Genomic DNA, 25261 nt, shown 5'->3' on the forward strand with positions numbered 1-25261 from the left:
GTGTAAAATTCGGTTTCCAGGCTAAATGGTCTTAGCAAACGTGTGCCAGTGCTGTTGTTAAGCAGTCAATCAAGATTATTTATTTTTCAATTGTTTTATTGACGAATCCGATAAATTATCATAAATCACATGCAATACACGAATAGTTATCATCACATCATCATCAAAATATATCATTGAGTAATGCTACGCTGTATATAATGTCATAGATTATCTATGATGAGCCAATATTATCTATAACTATTTTAATCGTACTCTAGTCCTTCTTCTGATTTCCTTAGTATTGAGGCAGGTGGAAAGGCAATCATTTTTTAATATGCTACCAGCCTAAGAAGGGAGTCAGATGGCTGAGTGGTTAAGGAAGCGGGCTAGTAATCAGAAGGTTGCTAGTTCGATTCCCGGCTATGACAACCAAATGACGTTGTGTCCTTGGGCAAGGCACTTCACCCTACTTGCCTCGGGGAGAATGTCCCTGTACTTACTGTAAGTCGTGTCTACTAAATGTAAATGTAAGAAAAAGCACAAGTACCTTGATTTGTCAAGCAAAATATAGGTAGACCAAAAAACTCAATACAAAATAAAAAAGATTAATACAAGGCACTAGTCAAATTTAAGAATGGATTAAAAAGATAAATCAGTCAGAGAAATAAATAATTACAAGACTTTGCATGAGGAGATGGGTAGGATATCTTTCAACAACAATATTGACTCATTCTACAATGTGCAATTTACAAGCAGGTGTATGCTTCAATATGAAGATGATTTAGTTCAGTCAGCTTGTTTGGCACCAAAGAAAAACAAGCAATGCCAGAATGGTACTGCATTGAGTGCTGTCAAAGTTTACAAACTCAAAAGCCAAGGTTGGAACTGTGTCTCTAGGGCTGCTGTTGGTACTGTCCCTCAGTGGCAGTATAGAAATCATCAAGGACACTCTGAATGTAGTCAAAAGTAGGCCGGTCTTCAGGCTTGGTCTTCCAGCAGGTGCTCATGATGTCATAGAGCTCGCTGGGGCAGTTTTCTGGGCGGGGCATCCGGTAACCACGCTGTACTGACGTCATGACCTCACCGTTACTCATACCTGAGGGGGGGAGGGGGGGGAGGAGACATGGAGCGACGTTAAGGAGGTGTATGGCGAGAGTAGGAGTGAACACGTGTATGTCTGTCAAAAGTCATCTGTCGTCACAACAACCAAGCTCAAGCCGTTGAGATTTGGGACTCTTAATGGGGTCTGACAGAGATGAGAAAAGACTGCCGTGTCTACCACTGAGGAAGGGAAACTGTTTGGTCAGCTCGTAGTTGACTAACCACTAGATGGCGGAAAAGATTCAGGTTCACTGAATGGTAATAGGCTTCTTCTTGGAAAAAGTTTTACACGATACAGTGATGACAAAACCAAGCTTGAATATATCATATTTTGATCCTAGAATGAAACACGGCCCATTCTTTCTGTCTGTGTCTGTGTGGTGTTGCTTTTTCAGTTAAATCACCTGGGTATGGGATCTTCCCATAGGTCAGGATCTCATAGAGGAGGACTCCAAAAGACCACATATCAGATTTGATGGTGAAGGAGCCGTAGTTGATAGCCTCTGGTGCTGTCCACTTGATAGGAAACTTTGCTCCTGGGAGCAGAAAGTACACCAATGTTGAAAACCTGTCCTGATACAGTACCTCTGACCATAAACATTATTGTAGGACAAGCACAGACTGACCCTCTCTGGCTGTGTACTGGTCATCTTCTATGACCCTGGCCAGACCAAAGTCAGCAATCTTGCAGAGGAGGCTCTCTGACACCAGGACGTTGGCTGCTCTCAGGTCTCTGTGGATGTAGTTTTTCTTCTCTATGTAGGCCATGCCCTCCGCAATCTGCAACAGCAAACCAACAGCTCAGAACACAGCCCAGGTCAGGAATTAAATGTCACTGTAACTGCATGTTGGATAACATCGAACATTTATTTTAACAAAAGGTATTGAATGTGGTTGTCAGGGCCCTCTCAAGAACCAAATGTGTGCAATACCTCGGTTCCTGACTAGTAAAATGTGTTTATGTTCATCATCCTGGGAGAACATTGGCATGTCTGGGATGGTCTTACAGAAAAATGAAACCATGCCAGAGCTGATTGCAACTGTGTATGAGAGCGTATATGTGGAAAATGACCATGTCTAAGACTACGGTTCCAGTTCCCTTAAAGCATCCTCTTTCTTTCTCACTCAGAGGATGTGGTACTGACATCTGTGTGTCTAAAGTTGTCACACAACTCAAATGTTAGTAGAGACGTACATCAAAGATAAGGGGTAGATCAATACATTCGAAAAAAGAAACAATTAGTTAATATATAACGTGCTGCATTAAACAACAGAGCTGGAGCTGTTGTGAAACCCAACCTAGAAGCATCATTTCCCTAATCAAACATTTCACCATTATCTAACTAGAAGATAATGTACGATTACTGTAATTGAAACTAGGACAGGAAACCTTTAACTAGTAACCCAATCAACTATTTATAGTTGGTATATCTGATATAATTAGGTTTTTTGTTTTGTTCACAGGTCCACAAGTTATGCATGGAAAATGGCTTGAGAATGTTCACTTTACTGTTCTTGAAATGGAAACTGAAATAAAATGGAATAAACATTTTTTTTGTTCTTGTTCCTCTTTTTTGCTAACCAATGGAAAGAGTGACGCCATACACAAACTGCTTACTAAAGGGAAGATTCAGTTAAGCAATAGTTTTTGGTGTGAAATGCTGGCAACATACAGTACCTGTGCCGAGAAGTCAATGAGCTTAGGTAACTGGATCTTACACCCTGCCTCACTCTTCAGGAAGTCTAACAGGCTTCCTATAAAAACATAGAACATCAACTCAATTGAGAAATAAGTAATGCACTAAAACGGCAGCTATTGTTATACATGAATACAGTTTCAACACAAACAGCAAAGTGTGTGTGACAAACATCTAAGAAAGCTTATGAAGAGATCTACGACCCAACAACACTGTCTTGGTGTATGTACGTGTGTAAGTGGGTGAGTGTGTACTTGTTCTTCGTGTCTGCATGTGAGCATTTGAGCCCTTGTGCGCCTTGTGTCACCTACCGTTAGACATGAACTCAGTGATGATGTAAATAGGTGGTGTCTTGGTAACCACGGCGTAGAGACGGACCAGCCTCTCATGTTGCAGATTCTTCATCAGGTTAGCCTCCTCCATGAAGGCCTCCACTGACATGGTTCCAGGCTTCAGTGTCTTCACTGCCACCTTGGTCGAGTTGTTGTAGGAGGCTGGAACCGTGGCGGTACAAGTTAGATACAGAACTTAAGGCCTACGCTGAATGTCTTCTCATCAAATAACCGTCCGCCAATAACTGCCACAAAGTCTTTAGTTGGGCAGACCACACACAGTCGACTCTATTTTAAACATTAAATGTTACCGTGGTATCATTCTGGTCAGCATACCTTTCAACAGTAGTTCACTGAAACATAATTTAATGGAACTCTTTAACTCTTTGTGCTCTTTCCCCACCAGTAACCTTGGCCAGTGTAGCATGGATTAGTTGAAGCAATAAAACTGAGCAGTTAAATTGTTCCACTTCCGAAAATGTGTTTATAAGAGCTATTAGTAGACATGAGAAGCCACAAGCGAATGTTTATCTGGTGTTTAAGCTTCATTGAATTTTGAGAAAACACCAACTGTCAACTACAGTGATCTCAAGGGAACATTGTACTACTCAACTCAACTAAACGATCATGCTGCAGGCCAACTGTAGTTAATCTATGTGGCATTGTCACACAAGTGTATAAGGATAGTTTGATATTGAGATTCATATCCTGAATTGTATCCGACCGATTCAGGTTTTTCAGCATCTATGGGGTTGTACAAAACTTAAGGGCAGTGTTCTTCTTGAAACATAATTTCTTAATAGCAGCACCTTCAATAATCTGCTTTAAAATATGAAAATATTTGGTAGTGTTATTTATACATTTAGTCATTTAGCAGACACTCTTATCCAGAGCGTTATACAGTGCCTTTGAAGAGCTGGGTGGCTAATGCCATTGACGAGCTAGGTGGGTAATGCTTTGTTGCCAGTGGGCACTTGCGTTCACCTCAGCCACAGTGAGACAGCAGAGGGAGTAGTTGGACCGGATAAGAATCCATGATTCATGACATATTTATATTGTAACTAAAAAGTGGACTTCAAATTTTGAACTTGCCGTCACCTCGCACTTAATAAAGAAAGGATGAGAACGAGTGAGACAGCAGTAAGGAGCTGGTGGGAGGAAACATGAGTGTGACTGAGTCAGGCCAAGCAGACTGGCAAATGCTGGCTGGTGCCACGTTAACAGCTCAACGGAGGTGAGCTGGAGGAAGCAGCTGTGTCAGAAGGAGGCTGAGGGGCCCAGGGACATAGGAGGCAGTTTTGTATATTTGCAAAGCCGACTACTTCCTGCTATTCAGTGTAGCTGGACGGGTTTGGCGGTGGGTAGTTGAATAATAACACAATCCAATGCAAATCTCATGTCTGGCATACACACGCAAACTACAGTTTCTTTATCTCTTACTCTGACACACCCACACACATTTCCTCTCACAAGTACTTTGATAACATCCACAGCTCTCACTGCTAGATCCCAGATCCTAATGACTCTGTACACCATGTGCAAACAATCATGATGACTATGAATCGCTCACTAGTACCTCACTTCATAACATGGCAGGTACATAATATTCGATACTAACCCAACCAGACTTCTCCAAACTGCCCTGCTCCCAGTTTCTTCATCATCTTGATGGATTCCTTGGAGATCTCCCACGCATCTTTGTCCCAAGGCTTTTGAGCCTTAGGCTTCTCACAGATCTTTTCCAGCTTCCGACACAGGCCGTCTGATTGTTCTGCAGAGGGCACACACGCATACACCTACTTGAGTTTCCTTTGGTTTTAAACATGGCACGTCTCAATGCATCAGAGCCCTGTCCTATTAGCATCCTCCACTGACAGGTGCATCCTGTGGAGAACTCACTGTGGTAATGTTTGATCATGGTGCCTATGTCGGTGAAGGTGATCTTGGGAGAGATGTAGTATCCTCCGTTGTCCAGGGTTCTGATCTTGTAATGTTTGACGGCTTCCATCCCCTTAGCATCCACATCTCTTAAGGACAATGAGTAACTTCCTGTTGAGGAGAAAGATAACCATGTATACTGTCTATGACAAGACCCGCCATCAATGGTGAAAGGTGCTTCAGGGCTAAGACAGAACTTGAGGCAAGACTATTCCCAGAAGAGGGAGATCCATATAAACTAATACAGAAAGCAGACGCTCTGGATCGTCTGCTAAAATGACTAAATGTAATCATTTTCTGTATTAAGGACACTGATGAGCACCTTTAGATGTTTCACTTTCTCGAACGAGGTAAGAGCCTGCTTTGTTTGCCGGTGCCAGCAGCTGTCTCTCTGCATCCTTTCTAGTTATCTCCTTGAAAAACCATCTGAATAAAGTAAACGTAAAGTAAAGTCCATTTAGCAAATCTCTTTGATACTTCGCTAAAACCGTTGAACCAAAACGTTCGAAATAATTCCATTGACTACACTCACTCCTCTGTCTCCATGCTGTCTGCCTTGGCGACGTAGTTGGAGGGGATGAAGCCTTCCTTCTTGGTGGTCAGAGATTTGGCTCTCCACCATTCCCCAAGTCTAAGGAAGACCACATCATTCAGGTCAATAGGGACTTTATACAATTACAATATATTCATGCCAACTCAGCCAAAGTCTGAAAAGGAGCCAGATAGAAGGATCAATAGAAGACGCTTTAGCCGCTGAAATGAATCCAACATGTATCAAGCTGCTCTATAATTATCAGCATGTATCTCAACACAAAATGGCGACCCAAAAAATGACTCTATCCTTCTATGTGTAACACTGGAAACTTTGAGTAGAAACAAACTGCACACTTATAAGGTAGAGTGTTAGAAAGAACAGACACTTACTCTTCAAGAACCTTAAGTCTTTCACCCTTCTTGAATCCCAGATCATCAGGATGAATTGCCTCATATGGGTATATGGCAATAACTATCTTTTCGGAATCACCATGCTCTAATTGAAACAAAAATTAAAAAAATATGGTGAAATCAGAAAATATTTGATAACATGTTGACCTGATTCAGGTCTATAATAGCCATGTTGACATATTTTTGCCTTTACATTGAGATAAACTAGGAGTTAACATGGCTGTGTGTTATAAAATGTGATTAGTCACAAAACCATAAAAGATAAGATGGTTTAATATTCGCTTTATACGGTTTAATTAACTTGTCAACTGGAACTCTAAAAACAAATTCCTGATGAGGTACAACTTTATATATGAAAGTCATTACATACTCCTAAAGAAGCATTGTGGTAAAAACCACATCAAAAAGAAAATACACAGGATTGATTGGATAAAATCATTGATATACAGTACAATAATGAATCAAGGGATTATTAAGGACGTGTTTGAAGCCAAATCTCTGGATAGAATCATACCTTCCATTTTCTGGAACACCTGACCAGGTAGCAGACCAGAAGGAAGGGGGGTGTTCTGCATGTAGAAAGGGTTTAATATCAGCACACCACAAATATTTTCCACTCAACCACTGACTTCTACTTGAAATATTTCTAACTGAGTTGGGTAACTGAATTTGTAAAAGCCATGAGAATACAGGTCAAGTGCATTTTACAATACTAAACAGAAAACAAAAAGTAGATACAGTTGAGATGGCCCACAGAGATGAAATCGAGGGAAAGAGAAAAAGACAGAGAAAAATATCACCCTTCTGACAACACAGTAACATTGGTTTCTTCTGGAAATATTTCCAGTTCTGCCTAATTAGCCAATACCTTGCATCACACTTCCTCGTAGTTGGAGTCAGCCTTGTCCAAGTCAGGGAAGGAACTAAGTCAGTTATTAAGTAACATCCGTTTTCCCTGACTTTCTACTTACTAGACGTTGTCTACCGGAGGTGGGATCTCTCGAATAGACAGTTGGGTCAGTACGTACAGGCTGCTGGCTCTTCACCTCCAGGCCGCCTCCCCCATTGAGACCCGTGTTCAGTTTGGATTTCTTGCAACCCATGACGTCTGACAGGAGAGACAGAAACACACAGGGGGGGAAATTTGGGATATTCCCCATACACCAAGGTTTGGGAGTCAATACCCCAGTGCAAGACCGTGATGCTGTGAGGTAGATGGACCAGTGAAATCAATGTGAGAGTATTAACAAGAGTTAAGATTGTGTGAAAATAACACGATTACAAACTGTGCTTTCACTCCTGCTAACTTCCTGTTGGTCTCTCTGAGGTCTGGGGGCTAGCCTTGCAACTTCCTGTGTCTCATCAGGTTTGCATAGCTGTTCTAAAACACAATAGTCAAATCCAGACAGTGCTTGATTGAGTCACCCTGGGGTTCCACCAGATGGACAGGATGGGCACAATTACATCCATTCTGCAAGGGCGTTCTCTTAAATTCCCCAATCAAATGTTGCGCACTTACATAGGGGCCCACACTTCATACATAATTTTGGTCAGGATTGACCAGTATGAGAAAAAAAACTGAAACAATGAGTGACATACAAAGCAAAAGAAGGGTAAGGGTGTGAAGGGAAGGGGAGAGACTAACAGTAAAGAGTGAATTCATTTACAAATTTCCCCCCACTCCCATGTGTCTATCACCATCTGCACAGAATAATACAAAATAAATGTATTAAAATATATAAAAATGTTCTAATCATAAAATGTGTTATCAGTGCCTAGAGGAAACTTTTAGTGTTTTCCTCATACCTTAGACCCTGAGAGAATGTTTAACAGCCTTGGAGCTACTGGCCAAATTAAATATACTCTAACAGCTTGAATATTTACTTCCTTGTGATCCTATTTTGGTTGTAGGACAGAGGCAGGAGCAAGGAAATACACTACAACATCATGGAGCAATGTCATGACAGCATACAGTTGGAAAATCCTGAATTCTTTTGGATTGCGTTATTTTGTATTCTAATCATTGGTTCCACTTGGAGGACCAACTGTGTTTCTGAAAAGATGCATCCGGCCATCAAAAAAATACCTCGGCCTGAATGGTTTCTCAACTAATGTAACTTTTCCGTTACATGAATGGCTCTCTTTCTGACACCAGAGTTTGAGAACTGAACGAACAACTTCACTGCGTTGTAAAGATGTGACCTTATTTTTAGACAGCAGGAAACCCCTTGTTTGGCTCTGGACAGATCAGACCGACACAGAAAAGCTGTCTAAGACTGAGAGGCACACTTCCTCATTCAGCCTGCAATGACTTGACCAAAGCTCAAAAGCCCGATGACAGACGACGTGGTTTTCTCTTATCCTTACCTGTAGGTAAATCTAAAGTTAGATCATTGTATTTTTAATTATAGACTATTAAAGATATTAGAACGTAAGCGGTCTCAGAAACTCCCATTACTACGAGCCCCTTGGCTCCAAATGAAAACTGTGTTCAGTGTGTTGGTGTTTGTGCTCATGGACGAGCAGCGCACACTCCCATGTGTCTATCACCATATGCACAGAATAATGCAACAAAAGAAAACACTGTAGCGTTGCGCTGGAGACGCTGGTAGGATACTGCCCGTTTGTTTAAGCAAGTGGGTTTGAAGACCCTCACCAACTCCCCACCTAACTCACTATCATTGCAAGTTAAATTAACTCCCAGGACGCTCATCTATTTTACTGTTATTGCGATATTAAGAGCCACAGCAACATATTTCCTATTTCTTAATCAAATGGAATTAAGTCAAAATTATGACAAATAATTGCTTACAAATACAGGCAACATCTTAGTGGCAATAAAAACATGTTTTTACCTGTGCAGTTTAAAAGTATAGAGGTTATCCAACTTTATAGCTTCTTTGATCTGTCAACCTTCGTTCGTCTGTCTTCATTAGAAAGAAAGAGCAAGGATATGGACTGATAGCGACTGTCCTTCCATTCTACTGCCCGAATGAGGAACTTCTGACAGGAGTTCGTAGGGACTTTTTTGAAGGGCAACTTCCTGGTACAACTGCCCACTAATTTGCATAATTGTTTAGGCTGAACACAGTTGGCCTATGATATACAGTAGGTGATGGATGAAAGTGAACTTCAAATCTGGGAGAATTGTTTATGACAGTTAGCTTGAGTAAATTTGTCTGTTCTGTTAGCTTTCAGAAACGGTTGCCTATGATGTCGGCTGGTTTTTGTATGGTTCATATAATTAGTAAAATGTAAATGTAGATTTCGAATGCGTATTTTTATAATCAAATGTACTTTCTTAGTTTAAATAAAACTAATTTAGTCGGATCAAAATGAGAAAATAAAAGATCTACAACAGCCAAACCACTATGAATGTACAGTAGACCAACTTGTGATGAAATTGAGTTTATTGTCCAGTCCTGTATTGATACAAATAAAATCACATAGCGCCACTTCGTGGATGGTGAAAAACAGTACATGTCAGAGTAGATTATTAAGATTTAACAGTCTCTCATGCTATAATATTAATCAGCATGAAACAAAACAGGTAGCCCTAACTACTCTATACTATGGGAAATCGGACAAACACTTTGATAAAGCATGCACTCTTTCAATTGAATAACAGGCGTGTTAAATGTTGATGTAGCTGTTTTTCGTACACAGAAATAGCTGCAAACAGTGACTATGTTCATTGATATAATGAGACAACGGTCTCACAAATGAAGCTGAAGGCATGCACACCGTTTTCCCTATCCATTATTATAATAAAAATGTTGGCTTTAATGACAAAACACAGCAATTCGTTCCACAATCATTAAAATATTATTTTTTCACACAAATCATTGGTTGCTACAGCTGTGCTCAACATCTAAAGTGACTTCTTCTCCAAACAAGGCATCCGACAAGTAAGTGAACAGTGCAGCAGTTTCACTGAATAAGAGACACAGCATGATTCAAATGATTTTACAAAACCACACTTTTATACTGTAAACAATATTTTGATATGAGCCTACTGTGAATAGGCAGTGCTGCTATAAAAAAAAGAATATTACTGTTATGTCCTGTAGTGTTAGTCTGAACAAAAACACTAAACATTGTAATAGTGTGTATATATTCTTGCTGTAAAAAGACAAGCTACATTATGATTACTCCTGTCCTCTCAGTCTCTACAACAACATGTATACACTATCCTAGTACCTGTCACTCGGAAGACTTTTGGAAAAGCAGTCAAAGAGCCTCAACACCCCATTAGAATCCATAGCATTTCCTTGCATCTTTGGATGCTATAAATAATTATTCCAATGACTACTGACCTGTTGTGCTATTACCCTTCAAACTTTATTGAGCCAGGTTAGTCCCATTGAGATTATATTGTCAGTCTGACACCTGTCCCTCATCCATTGTTGAAGACAGTGACAGTGATGTGATCTGTTGTCTCTATGTTAAAAATGGGTCACACCTCCATCCATAAGTCCAGCAAACCACCTCTGCTCCTCCGTAGGTTCCGGTTGTCCCAGCAACCAACTGAACACCCCATAATAATAAACTGGATGTGGTGTCCTGTAGAGGGTGTTTAACAGTGATGGGTGTGTGAGGCCAATGTAGTCTACCCTCAGATAACTCTCACATCCTTCATGACTGCCTTATGTCAGTATGCACTGGGTCAGGGACAATTACAGTAGTCTTCAGGTCTCAGGTAAGGTAGTCACCGAACCACCTCTGTTAGAGGCCGGGTCAGGGGTCAGGGCCGAGGGTTAGCTGTTTCCCCTGCCCTCCTGCTCCATCTGTGGATGGCCCACTCTGGAGGAGCCCTGCATATCCTCCATGTCATCTCCTTCTAGAACAGGAGAGATATAAACATAAGAGAAAATATTCTTAGCATTATCGCAGATAGTAATGCTAGTAGATTTTTTTTTGTGTGTAACTCCTCCAGTGTCACACAAAAGTGTACACTCACAGACACACACACAAACGCACGCTTCTCGAGTCTCAAAACCCATTGAAAAGGTTGTTGAATCACACTGGATTTAATCTCACCTGGTTTAATGAGAGATTTAGTTAAGAGACACCTCCAGTCATACCAAGGAGCTCCAAAGGGAGGGGGGGGGGGGTTTCTAGTTCACTCACCAGGGGAGTTGATGTTGAGCTGAGACAGGCTCAGGGGCAGCTCACTGGACTCTGGGTTAGTGGGACTCTGCAGGATGTCGTGCAAGGCGTTCCTCCTCCCAGTTCTACCTGAAGCTATGAAGTCTGCGTACGTGGCCTCCACCTCAGTCATTGCTGCACCTAACACATGTTCACAGAGCAACTCTTGACAGAAAGGAGGGGAGGAGGGCTGTTATTTAATGCAGCGGAGACTGAGTTTCAGTCAACAGGCAATATTCACTTGACCATCTCTCACTCTTTCTCTCTCTCTCTCTCTCTGTGTTAGTTGTGTCTATTGACATAACTGTATACATCAACACAACTATTTGAGTAAAAACAGCATGGGCTATGCAGTAATACAGAGCAGTCATTGGGAAGCTATATTAATTAGCATTACAGACTATGATTGTTTAAACTGAGTAGGTTCACAGTAAATAGAGGTGAAGTACATAATTGCCTATGGCCTATTGTTCTCTCAACCCCATGGACGTTAAAGAACTGCAGCAACGATCAGATATTGTGCATGCAGAGGTCCAGCTTCTTACAGAATATGTATTATTTGAATAACGCCACCAACGCGCGATTCTTCAAAACTGTACATGTACAGTAGCTACAGAAGCTTACCTTCAATAAGCGTTTATTCCCGTTACTGTGAAATCCGTATTACATCTCCGAAGGAGTAACACAACATTCGAACGCAGAGGGCCTACAACCAACGGGATAATATGCGATTATGCAATCCAGGGGAAATTAATGCTATTTTGTTTGTTCGATCTGCTTACTGTACCCAAAACGCCTTCTGCAGCTGTTACCAAAACAAATATCCATATCTGTAACGATACGCACATCATACAGCGGCTACGGTGATTTAAAGCCCCAGTTTATTGTCCATCCCATCATTTGATAGACAAGGTTTCCTCAGTTTCGGCCAATGAACAGCAGCCAAATTCACATCCGCACTGTCATTGGACGCATGAGGGGTTGAGATTAGGTTGACGGCATATTGCCATATTGGAAAGATCCATTTTAAACAAATAGTATTTAGGCTTCATCCATATACACAGCTATTTGTTAGCTTAGTCTGTACACTATTTAGTTTTAAGTGTCAAGTTGTACTCAGTATTACAATTCTAATCTAGTATATGCCAACAGAATTTTAATAATCAGACTGAGAACGAGAATTTGTACGGTGTAAGTAATATACATTAATTCTACTTTAATTACAAATGTGTGGTTGCCTAAAATTCAAATAAATGATTGAAACTGGAATTATTTGACAGAAGGTGGTAAGGATGAGGTCATTCAATTATTCGTGGCGTGTTTGTTGTTTTGTGTCCACAAGATGGCGCTAATGTGACACCAAGTAGAAGTCCAAACCAACCCCAAACTCTATCATTAAAACCAAGAGGACATCCTCATGATCGACTTTGACGTTTGACTTCTTAGGTAACGTTATGCATTCTCAAATGTGTGGTTTCAAACAACTTCAGATTCAACAATCATATTTAATTGATCTAGTTAAGATGTGCATAGAGACTATGTAAATATGGGACACAAGAGTATGTCCTCTTGGTACATTTACATTACATTTAGTCACTTAGCAGACGCTCTTATCCAGAGCGACTTAAAGTAAGTACAGGGACATTCCCCCGAGGCAAGTAGGGTGAAGTGCCTTGCCCAAAAACACAATGTCATTTTCACGGCTGGGAATCGAACCTGCAACCTTCTGATTGCTAGTCCGATTCCCTAACTGCTCGGCCATCTGACCCCCATCTGGTAACTGTATGCATGTAGCTCCTGGGGTGTTGGAGGTTATGGTGTGAGGGGGATGTGTCAGCATGGCATGGGGTCTAAATCCTTGTCTTTTTAGCCTCTAATCTGCTCTTCAAGGTCATGAGTATGTAAGCTTTCAACACCCTCAGACAGAGAAAGAGAACCACGAGAAGGTTGGAAAGGGGAAGCTGGACAGAGTACGAGAGAGAGACAGAGGGGAAAAGAGAGGGTGAGGAAGGGTGATCATGAGAAAGATAAAGCGAGAGTGAGATAGGGTGAGAGAGCGAGAGAGCATGAGAGAAAGAGTGAGAGACAGCACATTGATCCAGAACGGAAGCACTCTGACTAAGACCTGTGTTGCTTTCTCTGTAGGGAGGCCTCAATGCCAGGGAGACCGCCTGCTCAGCTGGGGATTACATTGTGTGTGTGTGTGTGTGTGTGTGTGTGTGTGTGTGTGTGTGTGTGTGTGCGTGTGCGTGTGTGTGTGTGTGGGGGGGTGCTTGTGTGTGTGTGCTTGTATGTGTGCACTCTCGTCTGAAATGACATCACCCGAGCAGTGGTTGCTATTGCTATTGTGGATGTCGGTTCACCATGATAATCCACTCTGGCTTGGTGAGAATAGCAATTGTCTTGAGACAGACCCATCCACATCAATATTTGGATTGCCACATGATTACAGTTCATAGGTCGTCTCTTGGTAACATCGGAATATTTCATATTTATGGCATGTATCTACCACACTTATTCATACGCCAGCATTACACTGCTAGCTACCATTATGTATATGGTGACTACATATATCATTGGAGAACAGTCAGGCTCTGGTCTCCGGAGTGGTGGTGCGCCTATGGCATAATACCAGGGGGAGATGAGGTCAGAGAAGGATCAGGTGTGCCCTCCTCTGGGTCTGTGACTGTGCCCTGGTCCCCCTCCCCCCTCCCCCAGGGGCCACACTCACACATGGGCTGCAGTCATGACCACCTCTCTCGGATGAACCAGTCCTCGGGGGGACATAACTGGCTCATCTTAACCTTCCACTGACACTGACTTAGTATCCTTAAGAGGGAGCATAAGAGCAGTGCCAAGCAGCAGCAGTATTTAGCAATGACACTATATAGTTGATGATGTTAGGCATGCTTCATTAGCACAGTGGTTGTGTATGTTTGTTAGGATCTAGGTTTTCTGTGTCCCAGTTTTCATGCTGAGCTTTTCTTTTCCCTAGATACTTTATCTGTCCGTCTTGTCTTGTTTAGTGACGGGTTGCTCCTCATGTTCCTACATCACCAGTAGGTGTCGCTGTGTTGAAGTGGTACCCACGACTCCGCACATCATTGACAGGCGATGGGGGATGTGGTAGACCTGGGAGGATTGAAGAGAGCAAGCGCCGCTGCCTTCTCCGCTGCTCACCGCAGTGTACGGTCTGGTCTCTCCTACCATTCGCACAGCCTATCTAGCGGTCTTACTCGGCCATTCAGTGGATGCTGCCCTTTCCGCCAACACAGACGTCGAGCGTAAGGTGTGTTTTGCGGACTATTCGCAAGGAATGCTTCTTTACCGATTATATATGGTTTGAAAATTGGACAACAACCGAGGGGAGTCGAGAAGAGCGCGGTTCCCCGGGATATTTTACAGTAAGCGCAATGTCATTCTAGTAGCTTTTTCCAGCTGTCATTCTCTCATATCGCACAGTTACAATAAATTATGCACTTGACAGTACTCTCTGGTAGGGTTGAGGGACATATTTGTCTTGCAATCACTTTGGTTTCCTCTATTTATTTTGTTATTTCTGCCAGATGTTTTTCCAGCGCCAGGAAGTGTGTGTGGCTTTATTGTGCGCTATAGGCTTGCATTGATTGTGAACTGAAAATGGAATCCATTAGAGCTCCAATTCGCCATCCAAGGCGGGGGATGCAAAAAAACGTATTACTTTCCCATTGACCTAAATTTCAACGATATTTATAAGATTACATTGGTCGTCGGTGGATTGCAGTTACATCTATTGTCTTCCATCCAAATGCGATGACAATAGATGGAGCGATTAAACGTTTCGTTTAATTCATAGCTGATGATTGCCAATGAATAAGCACATCTCAATTCGTTTGTGGCCTACAGGTTACTCATTAGTGGACTGTGATTTTTATGTTGATATTATTTATGTAGAGCAGCCATATCTAGGCTCAAATAAATTAGCCTACGTTATGGATACTGCATAAAATTCCCCTAATTTCTTTTTTTCCCCTTTTTATTTCGTGTGATGCCCCGTATAAGGTCGTGTTTTGACTGCAATGCCACATGAATATTACAAGAGGAATCATCCTGATCATGCCTAATTGTGCGAGTTTTGCTTTCTGACCCGGTAGAAATTAGATCGGATCCAACCTACTGAATTGTGTCTATAATTAGGGGAGAAATGTGATCCCAGCCTAGTTTGCATGTCAACGCTGTGTCTAAATGCAAAAGCTTCTCCAGGTGATTCCTTGTGCTCTCGCAATTATTAGGTAGCCTATTCTGATCATTTCAAGATGGAGTAGAAGAATTGAGTGTTAAAAAAAGAAAAAAGTCTACAAGTGTGTCACACAACATTCTCCCATGTCAGCTTTACAGTCTTATGTGTTTCAGCCTTGTGAACCTCAATAAATAATATTAACTTTAATATGAAACTAATACGCCTGTTTGTAGACCTTAGGCATGACCTGAATAGCCCATATAATTTTTTGTTCATACAGGGTCATGTATTTCCAGTGATAGATGGAGGTAAATACAGAAAGTATTGAGTAGCTTTACTACTAAAAGAACAATGCTCGCGTTGCTCAGTGTATGGACTTGGCCTCACCTGGCAAACAACCCAGCCCTACCCTAAAAACTCTTGTTTTCGAAACCCCGTCTTATGCTCCTTAGAACAGTTCCAACGAGGCTGTTATCAAAGGGAATTGTTTGTAGCTCTGACCTGATAAGCTGGGTTGATAAGCCAGTCGTTGCGTGTCGGGCGGGAACGAGATGGTGTTCAGCGGCTAGTCTGTCAGCAGGTCGCTGTATTCCAATCATCCAGGCGACTGATTGGTATCAATGCCCGGCCGGCGTGTCTCGTCTCAGCCCCTTTTCAGCCCGGCTAACAGGCGAGATGGAAGATAATGGACGGGGTCCCGGTCATCAATCGCACACAGGCTACACATGCAGGAAGCATCAAACCAAATCTAACATTTCACATCAGAATTTTCATGAATTATTCAATTGTACAATTGTTCAATTTGAAAAATGATTCTGGACAGAATGTACGGTACCGCCGTGCATTCTTTGGTTTGGAAAAATAGTTGGTTTTCACCTTGTTAAACAAAAGTTTATACATCTTGAATTCTGCCCAAATTCTTAAATTGGTTTAACGGTGTCTTTCGGTGTTGTGCTATAGCCACTCTCTATCGCACTCACGTAATCAATCAATCTATGTCAAGCTTGTTGCCAAATTACTTATCTCTCTGTTTGTGTCAGTTGGAGTAGTTTAAGCTTAATGAATGTGACCGAGTTTATTACAGCTAGTTTGTTACAGCTAACGACTCAAGCAGATGTGTTGATGATGGTAAGTAGAGTAAGTAGAGTTCACCTTATGTAATGATGTTGCTTCAGGTTAACTCTCAAATCTTACTGTCCTGTAGTTAAGTCGAATCATACGCTTGGGGGAGATCTTGTTGTTTAAAACCCTAATAGGAACATACCATTCTCATCTGTTTTGGTCTTTTTGGTGTCACCTCTGTCAATGTCTACTTGACGTGTTAGAGTTCAAATGTATCTGTGTTTGCCATGCTCCATAGGTAAGGGCAGGGCTGTCTCTGTCCCTCCCTGTTAGGAAGTGCTGTCTGGGGCTGTGGAGTCCAGCTATTGTTGGGACCTAAAGCCTCTCTTTTCATCCCTGGTCCTCTCCTCGGGCCACTGAGGCACACGCTAATCCCTCCTCTGCATGTTGACGCTTATTTGACCCGATGACGAAGGTGATATGATCTGGACCCAAACCTGGAATGCCTTGTCAGTGCTGCTGTAGTTTCTCTGATACGAGTAGGGGATAAAGATGTAGACATCATGCATTTGATAGTCATTAAACATGTGTTGTTATTGTACAACGTAATCCTTTTATACAAAATGAAAGTGTTGTTCACCATTCACCCAGGATGTGTGAGATACAGATTTGATCTTTGAGAAGATTTTAGAAAGCAAACACATGGCAGTCTGGGGAAGCAGAGCAGTAGTGGGAGAACAGAGAAGTAGGGAGTTCCCCACAGCTGGGCGTCCACGGAGCGCAGTGAAGGCTGGTCAGGGGATGGATCCAGAAACCGCCTTGTCAAACCATATTAGCGATTGACCAGCCGTGAGTTAGCCTTTGATACCGCTTTTTCTCAGGGGTTGACATTGATGGGGGGTGGGCAGTGAGGACTTTGGGGCTCTATTTTGAAATCCAACCTGTAGAAATCCTGGGAAATACGTTGAGTGTTTCCAATGCAATCTGGATAAATAGGCCCAGGCTCATTTCTTCAGTGAGATAGTCCTTACTGAAATAAGATACTGAAAGCAGGCTAGGTCTATCCTGGTCCACAGTTCAAAATGGATCTGAAGATAGGATTCGGATCTTGTGTCTTGTCAACACATTAGTTCAGATGAATAGGAGGGGGAGGAGGGGATCCCTCACTGAATTGCTCCTCCCAAGGTTTCTTCCATTTTTTCTCCTCTAGTGAGTTTTTCCTTGTCTTCCTTGAGGGTTTAGGTTGGTTGAGGGGCATTTCTATGGGCGTATGTGAAGCCCTCTGTGACATGCTTGCGTGTAAAAAGGGCTATACAAATACATTTGGATTTGAATAACATGGTCTGGCATGGTCACAGGTAACCAAGGTAGCTCCCATGGGCCCCAGTGGTCATCTGCAGGACATCAAGACTCATCCCACAATGTTCCGGAGTTGCATACTCAGTATGCATATCACCACTGGTCAGAATTGAGTCCTGCCGTGCTCAGTGAACACTTCTACCCGTGATGATAAAACACACTGACACATGAAATATGAGAGACAGCAGTGTTCCTTGCCTCTATTTATAAAGAGACAGTGGGATCGCGCAGTAAACACGCTACAGGGCATGCTTGTCATCATTTCTTTTGTCATCTGTTTAGATAAAAGAGCAAATAAATGTACAGGAACATCTATCGGTCCAGCCGTCACATATGAAATATGGTTAAAGTGTATGTCTGTGTGTATTGTGTATCATGTTTCATGCATGAATTCATATCATTCTGTGTGTGTGTGTGTTCATCTTAACACAATTAACCTTAGATAGTGGCCCCAGTATTTCTCACTGTTACATTGCCTTATAATATTCATTTAGCAGATACTTTCATACAAACCAATGTACAAATAGTGCATGAAGTACAGCAGAAGACCAAGAATCAGAAGTGCATAGTTCTATAGTAGTTTGGTGATCAGAGTGATAGAACGTCCTGTATAGACTGGCCACATCAGATCTGTTCCCAAAGCTATCCCTACTACACACTGTATTCACTGATTCACTCGTAAAAACAGTAATTCACTCGTGAATATTTTTACATTTTCACTCTCATGTTTCTGTGAGCTATGTTTTATTTCCATTGTATGCTGTGTTCAGGGGCTGTCAGAAGCCATACCTGCTGGGTCTTTGATGCCTCCTACCACAGAGAATTCCCCAGTGATGTCATTCCTTCTGGGAGCTTTCAAAGTCAAGTTGATGTATAATGCATGTTCTGAACATACCCACACTGCTGCCATGAAACATCGCATTCCCGTAGAACACCTGTGATTGTGGCAATATGACCTTCTCTATCTTCTTCTGTGACAACAGTCTGCTACTTTCTGCTTCCACTGTAATCAGTGAGTCCTGTCTCTCTGTTGCACTGTTACCAGGGGGTGATGGGGGTCCTTCACAGATTGTCTGACTCCATCGGGGTTGTAGTGAAGGGTGGTGGCGCGTTTTTCTAGTCTATTTATGTTGTGTCGGTCATGACTACGTTTCGTAAGCTCTTTCATCACTATTCTGGTGAAGTCATTTTGTGCATTCCTGTGCACACCGTAGATCTGTATGAGGATGCATAATTCATCATGTTGATCGTATTTATAGATGCTGTTTACAGCATCAAATGATACAAAGCAAAACAATACTGGATCCAAGGCTAGGAGAGACTCAAATTAATGATATGATTATCCTCAAAGCAGATCTTTAGTTGTCTACGGTGATGGCACATATGCACGTTTCACAGCGAAACACACACAACGATGTCTGCCTACTGCACTCACAGTACAACTGACAGAGAGAGCAGAAAGCTAACGATGATGCAAACATCATTAAAACTTTTGGAGACGGTTTACAGTAACCCTAGGGGATTCATTTAGTGGATGCTCTTGTTTTTGACATTTGTTTATCTCTTCAAACATATCATATTTAACATCAATAACAACCGCTTGGTTTAATGAAAAGTTGTGTGTGAAAAGTACTCCCAGAGTAAAAGAATGAAGGATTTTCACGAGTACTGTCGTGTAACTGCATGTCGATTATATTCCAGAGTGATGACACATTAAACAGTAGTAACAGTGTAAGCCTACAAGGCAAGGGTCCAGTGTGACTTTGGCCAACGGAGATGATTTGTTTTGTGTGCATTTAGTGAAAAAGACAGGGGTCTGTTGGTGGTTGAAGGTCAGTTGATTCAGTAGGGGACAGGCACAGACCAGATCATGGTTGGCATGCATGTGTGTGTGGATGTGTGTGTGTGTGGATGTGTGTGTGTCTGCTCTGTATGCTACAGGGAAAGAGTAAGGTGGTGGGTTGCCATGTTCCCCATCCCCCACCCCCACTCTGCCCTGAGGTCCTCCCCCATCCCTGCCGTCGTTGTTTCATCATCTGACCAGCAGGGGTCATCCATGGCAACCACACTCCAGCCAATCAATGAAGGCCCATGACCAAACCATCTCCAAGTTTGTGGGACATGTTCTCCTGTGTAGGACTGTAGCTAAGCCAGTAAGACCACCACTGACCCATGCACATGCCTCTCTAGAGACTTTACATCCAAATCTTGTGCTGGTCTGTCCTCTATGCTTTCTGACGAAGGCCAACCAATTTTAACCTGCAACTTGGTGGCAACTTGTAAAAATTGCCCCAAGATAATCATCTAGAACAGATTACTTCTACACTAGGGACCAGGAAGGAACGGATGATATCACTGTGTATCTGGCAAGAATGTAATGTACTTGTAAACTGTTCCAATAAAAGGCATTTATTCCAGAAGGATCAATATGGATTAAACTGTCTAGATCCCTATTTCTAGTGAGATATCCAACCCAGGCAGTGTGATTACTGTTGATGGGATCTTGTCGTAGCAGTGTTGACGTGCTGTTGTAAATGTCAGCAGCTGGCTCTATCTGAGGTAAATTCTGTCTCTGTAGGGCATGTAGGCTGTAGGGATGCAGTGATGGAGATTCACACACACACACACACACACACACATATATAAACTCCTAGCAGTAGTATGATGCCTTCAGGCTGAGTGAAAACCAAGGCGAACAGCTCCACAGCTAAACAAACACACACACACACACACACTCACACACACACACACACACGCACACACACACACACACACACACACACACACACACACACACACACACACACACACACACACACACTCACACACACAGGGCCATTAAGCTCTGGACTGCTTGAATCTCCACATAGCCCAGGGTTGAGTTATGCATGAGCAGGCAGTGGTCACGCTGAACCTGCTCTCTCTGGTGTGGAAGAGCGGGCAAAGCTGTGACAGCCTCCCAGCACAGCCTCCCAGCACAGCCTCCCTGCACAGCCTCCCAGCACAGCCTCCCAGCACAGCCTCCCAGCACAGCCTTCCTGCACAGCCTCCCAGCACAGCCTCTCAGCACAGCCTTCCTGCACAGCCTCCCAGCACAGCCTCCCAGCACAGCCTTCCTGCACAGCCTCCCTGCACAGCCTCCCTGCACAGCCTCCCAGCACAGCCTCCCAGCACAGCCTCCCTGCACAGCCTCCCTGCACAGCCTCCCAGCACAGCCTCCCTGCACAGCCTCCCAGCACAGCCTCCCAGCACAGCCTCCCTGCACAGCCTCCCTGCACAGCCTCCCTGCACAGCCTCCCAGCACAGCCTCCCTGCACAGCCTCCCTGCACAGCCTCCCAGCACAGCCTCCCTGCACAGCCTCCCAGCACAGCCTCCCAGCACAGCCTCCCTGCACAGCCTCCCAGCACAGCCTCCCTGCACAGCCTCCCAGCACAGCCTCCCAGCACAGCCTCCCTGCACAGCCTCCCAGCACAGCCTCACCACCGCTGTCCCCTTCTCCCTGTCTTCTCGTGAGCCTCCTGTCCACCCTCCCCCTCCTCCCTCAGTTTCCCTGTCCTTTTTTAGAGCTACCTCTCAGCCTCCCCTTCCCCCTCATGTTCTCTACCATAAACATCTTTTTCACATCTTCCCTCCTCCAGTCTCCCTGTCTCTCCTCACCTTCCTCACCCCACCTTCCCCCTCGCTGCTGAAAACCTCTAGCTCAATTTCCTGTATTATTTATTCCAAGGAGCAGAATTGCTTGCTATATGCATAGTCAGTTGTCAATGCATCGTCACGTTTGGTACGTAATGGATGCACGTGAAATAAGGGAATCAACACTTGTGTCGGATGTGGAAGCCCAGACACTCTCCAAACTAATCATCCCAGAATTTGTAAATGAAAATGTTCATAAGCAGAGGAGGCTTGTTTTAATTACACATACACACCCACACACACACACACAACCCACACACACACCCACACACACACACACAACCCACACACAAACACACCCACACTAATTACACTTGATCATCTCTGTCATGCTCTGCCTTCCTCAGGGACCAGTAATGTTGCAAGAGTATAATTGCCTGCAGCTTCCCTAACTTTATCTGGCGGGGCAATATGATGCCCTGCAACGAGTGTAGCAGCACGCTAATAAACCTACAGTAAGCATCACCGCCATACTAAACTAGGGTTCGTTTTTGCACATTGAAGGTATTAGAGGTTGTTGGTGTCATTGTTTCACACAAATTTATAAAAATAAAAAGTAGATGAAGCCTACTAGAATGCCATACAATGCATTCCTGGAACACATCGTAATATATTATACAGGTAGAGACCCAGTGCCAGTCCAGAAGCAATCCCAAATCCAATCTGTGGTCAGACCTCCTACCATGGTAATCACACACCCAGTACACAGCCCATCATCACACCACACGCTGAAACGGATGTTGCTTACTGCAGCTCATGTCAATGAAACATTTTGGGTTCATTATTTGAATACCCAGATCCCAAAGGCCTATCCGTGTTGATGGTTCAAGCGCCGGGGTGAGAGTCATGCAGCCGACAGATGCCTTGTGATGAGAGGCTGTGAGTGGGAAAGGTTAACAGGTTGTCAGGCAAGGCTATTCACAGCTGATGTTCATCCTTCTTTTCTGCCGCAGCCACATCCTCACCCTCACCTGACTTGTCAGAGATGGAAGGAGAAAGAGAGTTGTCTGTGTCTGAAATGAAGAGTTATTCTCTGATCTGTTCATGACAATATTGCTTCACCACATTCATTAGTCTTCACTAATATGTTTTGTTGTCCTGAATTGCTTTTATGCTAATACCTTTTGTATCTGTGGAAAGGAATGATGTTGGACTCTGGACCAGAATAGACCTAGCCTGCATTCAGCATCTTATTTCAGTAAGGACTATCTCACTAAAGAAATGAGCCTGGGCCAGACAAGCCAGTCTCTCATCATCTCAAGTATTTATCCATGGTTGATGAACTTGAATTCCATCATGTAAACGATGGGCTATTGGCCAAAAAAATCTAACCCCACTCACCCTACACTCCACATTGCATTGGAAACACTCAAAGTATTTACCCGGATTTCTTTTTAATATTTGATCGAGGTCTGATGAGACTCTCAAGAGCTGAACTAAGGTGCTTGTAGAGCCCAGTGTGAATAACATGCACTTCCACTTGTTAGACACACAGTCATAGAACGAACATGTCAGTCATATCACAGTTCATCACCCGCACTACCAACTCTGTGGAGGGGTTTAGTGTTGTTTGTATCTGGTGGTCTACTTTTGTAACTCCGAATAATGGATATTAATAGTGGTTAAAAGTCTGTAAGTGTGTCCTCCTCCTCATCAAAGCTATCCTCAAGTGACATTGAGGGGAGGATTGCCAAACGCCAATCGATAATCTTAGCTGTGTGTGTGTTTGCGTGTGCGTGGAGCCTATAAGCTCTCCATTAGTGTTCTTAGAGTTTTGCAGGAGCTTCTGGGATGGCTAAGAGTCAGTTTCACTATGCATCAGGGTGCTTTTGATGTTAATTAGATTGTTATCGACTCCACAATCTGGAGTCTTTCAGAACCAAGACATTGGTTCTTCTAAGCTCATTGTTGCTTTAATGTGTGAAGTCTACATATAGAGAGCATTCTGTATTTAGAATTTAGAACAAATGTGTTGAAAGTGTCTAGACAGAATCACAGGTGCAGTATGTCGTTTTGTAAGAAACGTTCTTACAGTAATTTCACATCGGAAAAAGCAGACACATTTCTTCTTTGAATCATGTGTCATCAGGGAGACATGCAGAGTTTGGACTTCGATAAAATACAAAAGAGATTTTCTTTTATTTTTATGTTTCATCAAGGTCTTTATCAATCAGACAGATGAATATCCAAGATTAGTTCAGACTATAGGCCTAATCCAGCCTTTCCTCTGGCCGCATATGGAGGCCTGCAGGACTATATGTCTTCCAACCCCAGATGTCACTGTTGTCACTGCTGGGCTAAAGCAGCTTTGTACTGGTCAGCCCTGGGTATCAGCATCCCTGGTCGCCCACAGCCTGCCAGCTTGACCTATATATGACAGCAGCCTGCCTCCTAATTTAACTGCTTTTGATGTTAAGAAAGGGAATGTTGACATACTGACTTCTCAAAATGTCCTAATCCGGTTTCATACTCTCTTCCCCAAAAGCAAAGATGGCAAAATGGAACATCAGAGGGTAGTGGAAGACAATTTTCAATGGAGGTCAGGGGGTCGTTTTATACATTCTATGCTCCAACAAGCCCAACTATAGATATGGGTGTGTCATTTCCTGTAGTCACAAGGAAGTAGGAAATGAGTTGGTGCAAGGTGGAGCTCGGTTTTTGCTAATGACAGATGAGGATGACATTAGGTGTGGTGACCCCGGGGGAAAAGAACACTGGGGAGAGATGACATTCTGTCAGATAAGTACCCAGTGTTTAGAACTCACAGACTGGAAGAGAGATGAGCAGGCACGGAACTAGGTCAAGAGAGAGAGAGAGAGAGAGAGAGGAAGAGATAGAGAGGAAGAGAGAGAGAGAGACAGAGAGAGAGAGAGAGACAGAGAGAGAGAGAGAGAGAGAGAGAGAGAGAGAGAGAGAGAGAGAGAGAGAGAGAGAGAGAGAGAGAGAGAGAAAGAGGAGAAATAGTAAGGGGAGAGGGAGATGTAACAAGAGATGGAGTGACTTAGTAAGAGAAAGGGAGAGAATGAGAGAGAAAGACAAAGCGGGGTGGAGTAGATGAAGACAAAGTGTCTAGACGGGAGAGACGGTATAATATGAGAGAGCGAGATATGGAGGGGAAGAGATGGGAAGGAAGCAAACAACAAAGAGGAAGAGAGCTCGGAACTCTGTTTAAAATGGATGACAAGCAAAGGATGCTGGTCAGCAGCCATGTTAGCAGCCAATGTCCAGGGCTTGTTGCCTGGCAGCATCCCAGAATAGTCTCTTCTGTTTCCAGGCTATGGTTGACTTTCTGCTACCTTCACCCTTGTGAATCTGCTGTCACACACATGCATACTTAAGAATACTAAAGTCAATGTGTGTGCACAAGATCAATTTTGACAAGCTTTCATCAGCTTTTAGAGCCCTCGTCTGGGCTGTCATGTCATTATTTGAGCTCAGAATACATTAGGATTATCAGGAGATTTAGGTCCATTTTCGTTTTTGGTAACGCTGGAGTCATTGTTATGTTCAATTTGCTTACATGGTCAGACATACACACACACAATCTGACATACATAAATAACAGAGAAACTCACACAGATCTCAAACACACAAACAAACACACAAGTGAAATTATTAGTCCATGCTCTCAGATGATAATGCTGTGACAGGGATAGTTAACAAGTGTTAGCTATTTATCTACAATCTGATTCAGTACAGAACAGTAATCTCTTTGTTCACTCTAATGTTGAATCTGGGCTCTGGGATGTCAACCGTCACAGCTAATACTCAGGCTTTCATTTTA

The 25261-nt window shown here is 43.0% G+C and overlaps 3 protein-coding genes across 4 annotated transcripts in view; 1 reads left to right on the top strand and 2 right to left on the bottom strand.

The window, feature by feature from the left end:
* Positions 1-91: 91 nt before the first annotated feature.
* Positions 92-8972, bottom strand: lyn (LYN proto-oncogene, Src family tyrosine kinase). 2 transcript variants are annotated; one of them, XM_067252504.1, is made up of 13 exons: positions 8851-8972; positions 6967-7103; positions 6510-6564; positions 5975-6080; positions 5583-5681; positions 5373-5476; positions 5012-5161; positions 4731-4883; positions 3092-3274; positions 2762-2838; positions 1710-1863; positions 1488-1619; positions 92-1078 (listed from the first exon to the last, which is right to left on the bottom strand). In XM_067252504.1, exons 2-13 carry the CDS (start codon positions 7096-7098, stop codon positions 876-878), a joined length of 1548 nt encoding a protein of 515 aa, XP_067108605.1. In that variant the 5' UTR covers positions 7099-7103; positions 8851-8972; the 3' UTR covers positions 92-875. The 2 variants fall into 2 exon arrangements, with proteins under 2 accessions (XP_067108605.1, XP_067108606.1); XM_067252505.1 differs by lacking the exon at positions 8851-8972 and adding an exon at positions 7641-7662.
* A 584-nt stretch (positions 8973-9556) lies between these two features.
* LOC136958530 (cAMP-dependent protein kinase inhibitor alpha-like) lies at positions 9557-11988 on the bottom strand. The gene is made up of 3 exons (XM_067252511.1): positions 11768-11988; positions 11126-11308; positions 9557-10835 (listed from the first exon to the last, which is right to left on the bottom strand). The coding sequence occupies exons 2-3, from the start codon at positions 11274-11276 to the stop codon at positions 10753-10755; spliced, it is 234 nt and encodes a 77-aa protein (XP_067108612.1). The 5' UTR covers positions 11277-11308; positions 11768-11988; the 3' UTR covers positions 9557-10752.
* A 2425-nt stretch (positions 11989-14413) lies between these two features.
* ctnnd2b (catenin (cadherin-associated protein), delta 2b) overlaps positions 14414-25261 on the top strand; it is a 56434-nt gene continuing 45586 nt past the window's right edge. The window contains exon 1 of the mRNA XM_067252779.1: positions 14414-14547. The gene's annotated coding sequence lies outside the window, so the exon portion shown is untranslated. The remainder of the gene's footprint in view (positions 14548-25261) is intronic.

Source organism: Osmerus mordax, chromosome 16 (assembly GCF_038355195.1).
Source record: "Osmerus mordax isolate fOsmMor3 chromosome 16, fOsmMor3.pri, whole genome shotgun sequence".
NCBI classification, from domain to species: domain Eukaryota; kingdom Metazoa; phylum Chordata; class Actinopteri; order Osmeriformes; family Osmeridae; genus Osmerus; species Osmerus mordax.

What these genes read in the sequence shown, in the direction of transcription:
- lyn (XM_067252504.1), bottom strand. Translation starts at nt 7,098, where the DNA reads ATGGGTTGCAAGAAATCCAAACTGAACACGGGTCTCAATGGGGGAGGC. An exon ending in GACAGCATGGAGACAGAGGA is followed by an intron (nt 5,477 to 5,582) that starts GTGAGTGTAGTC and finishes TACTTTATTCAG; the next exon opens with ATGGTTTTTCAAGGAGATAA. An exon ending in AGAAAGTGAAACATCTAAAG is followed by an intron (nt 5,162 to 5,372) that starts GTGCTCATCAGT and finishes TCTCCTCAACAG; the next exon opens with GAAGTTACTCATTGTCCTTA.
- LOC136958530 (XM_067252511.1), bottom strand. Translation starts at nt 11,276, where the DNA reads ATGACTGAGGTGGAGGCCACGTACGCAGACTTCATAGCTTCAGGTAGA. An exon ending in GCTCAACATCAACTCCCCTG is followed by an intron (nt 10,836 to 11,125) that starts GTGAGTGAACTA and finishes CTCCTGTTCTAG; the next exon opens with AAGGAGATGACATGGAGGAT.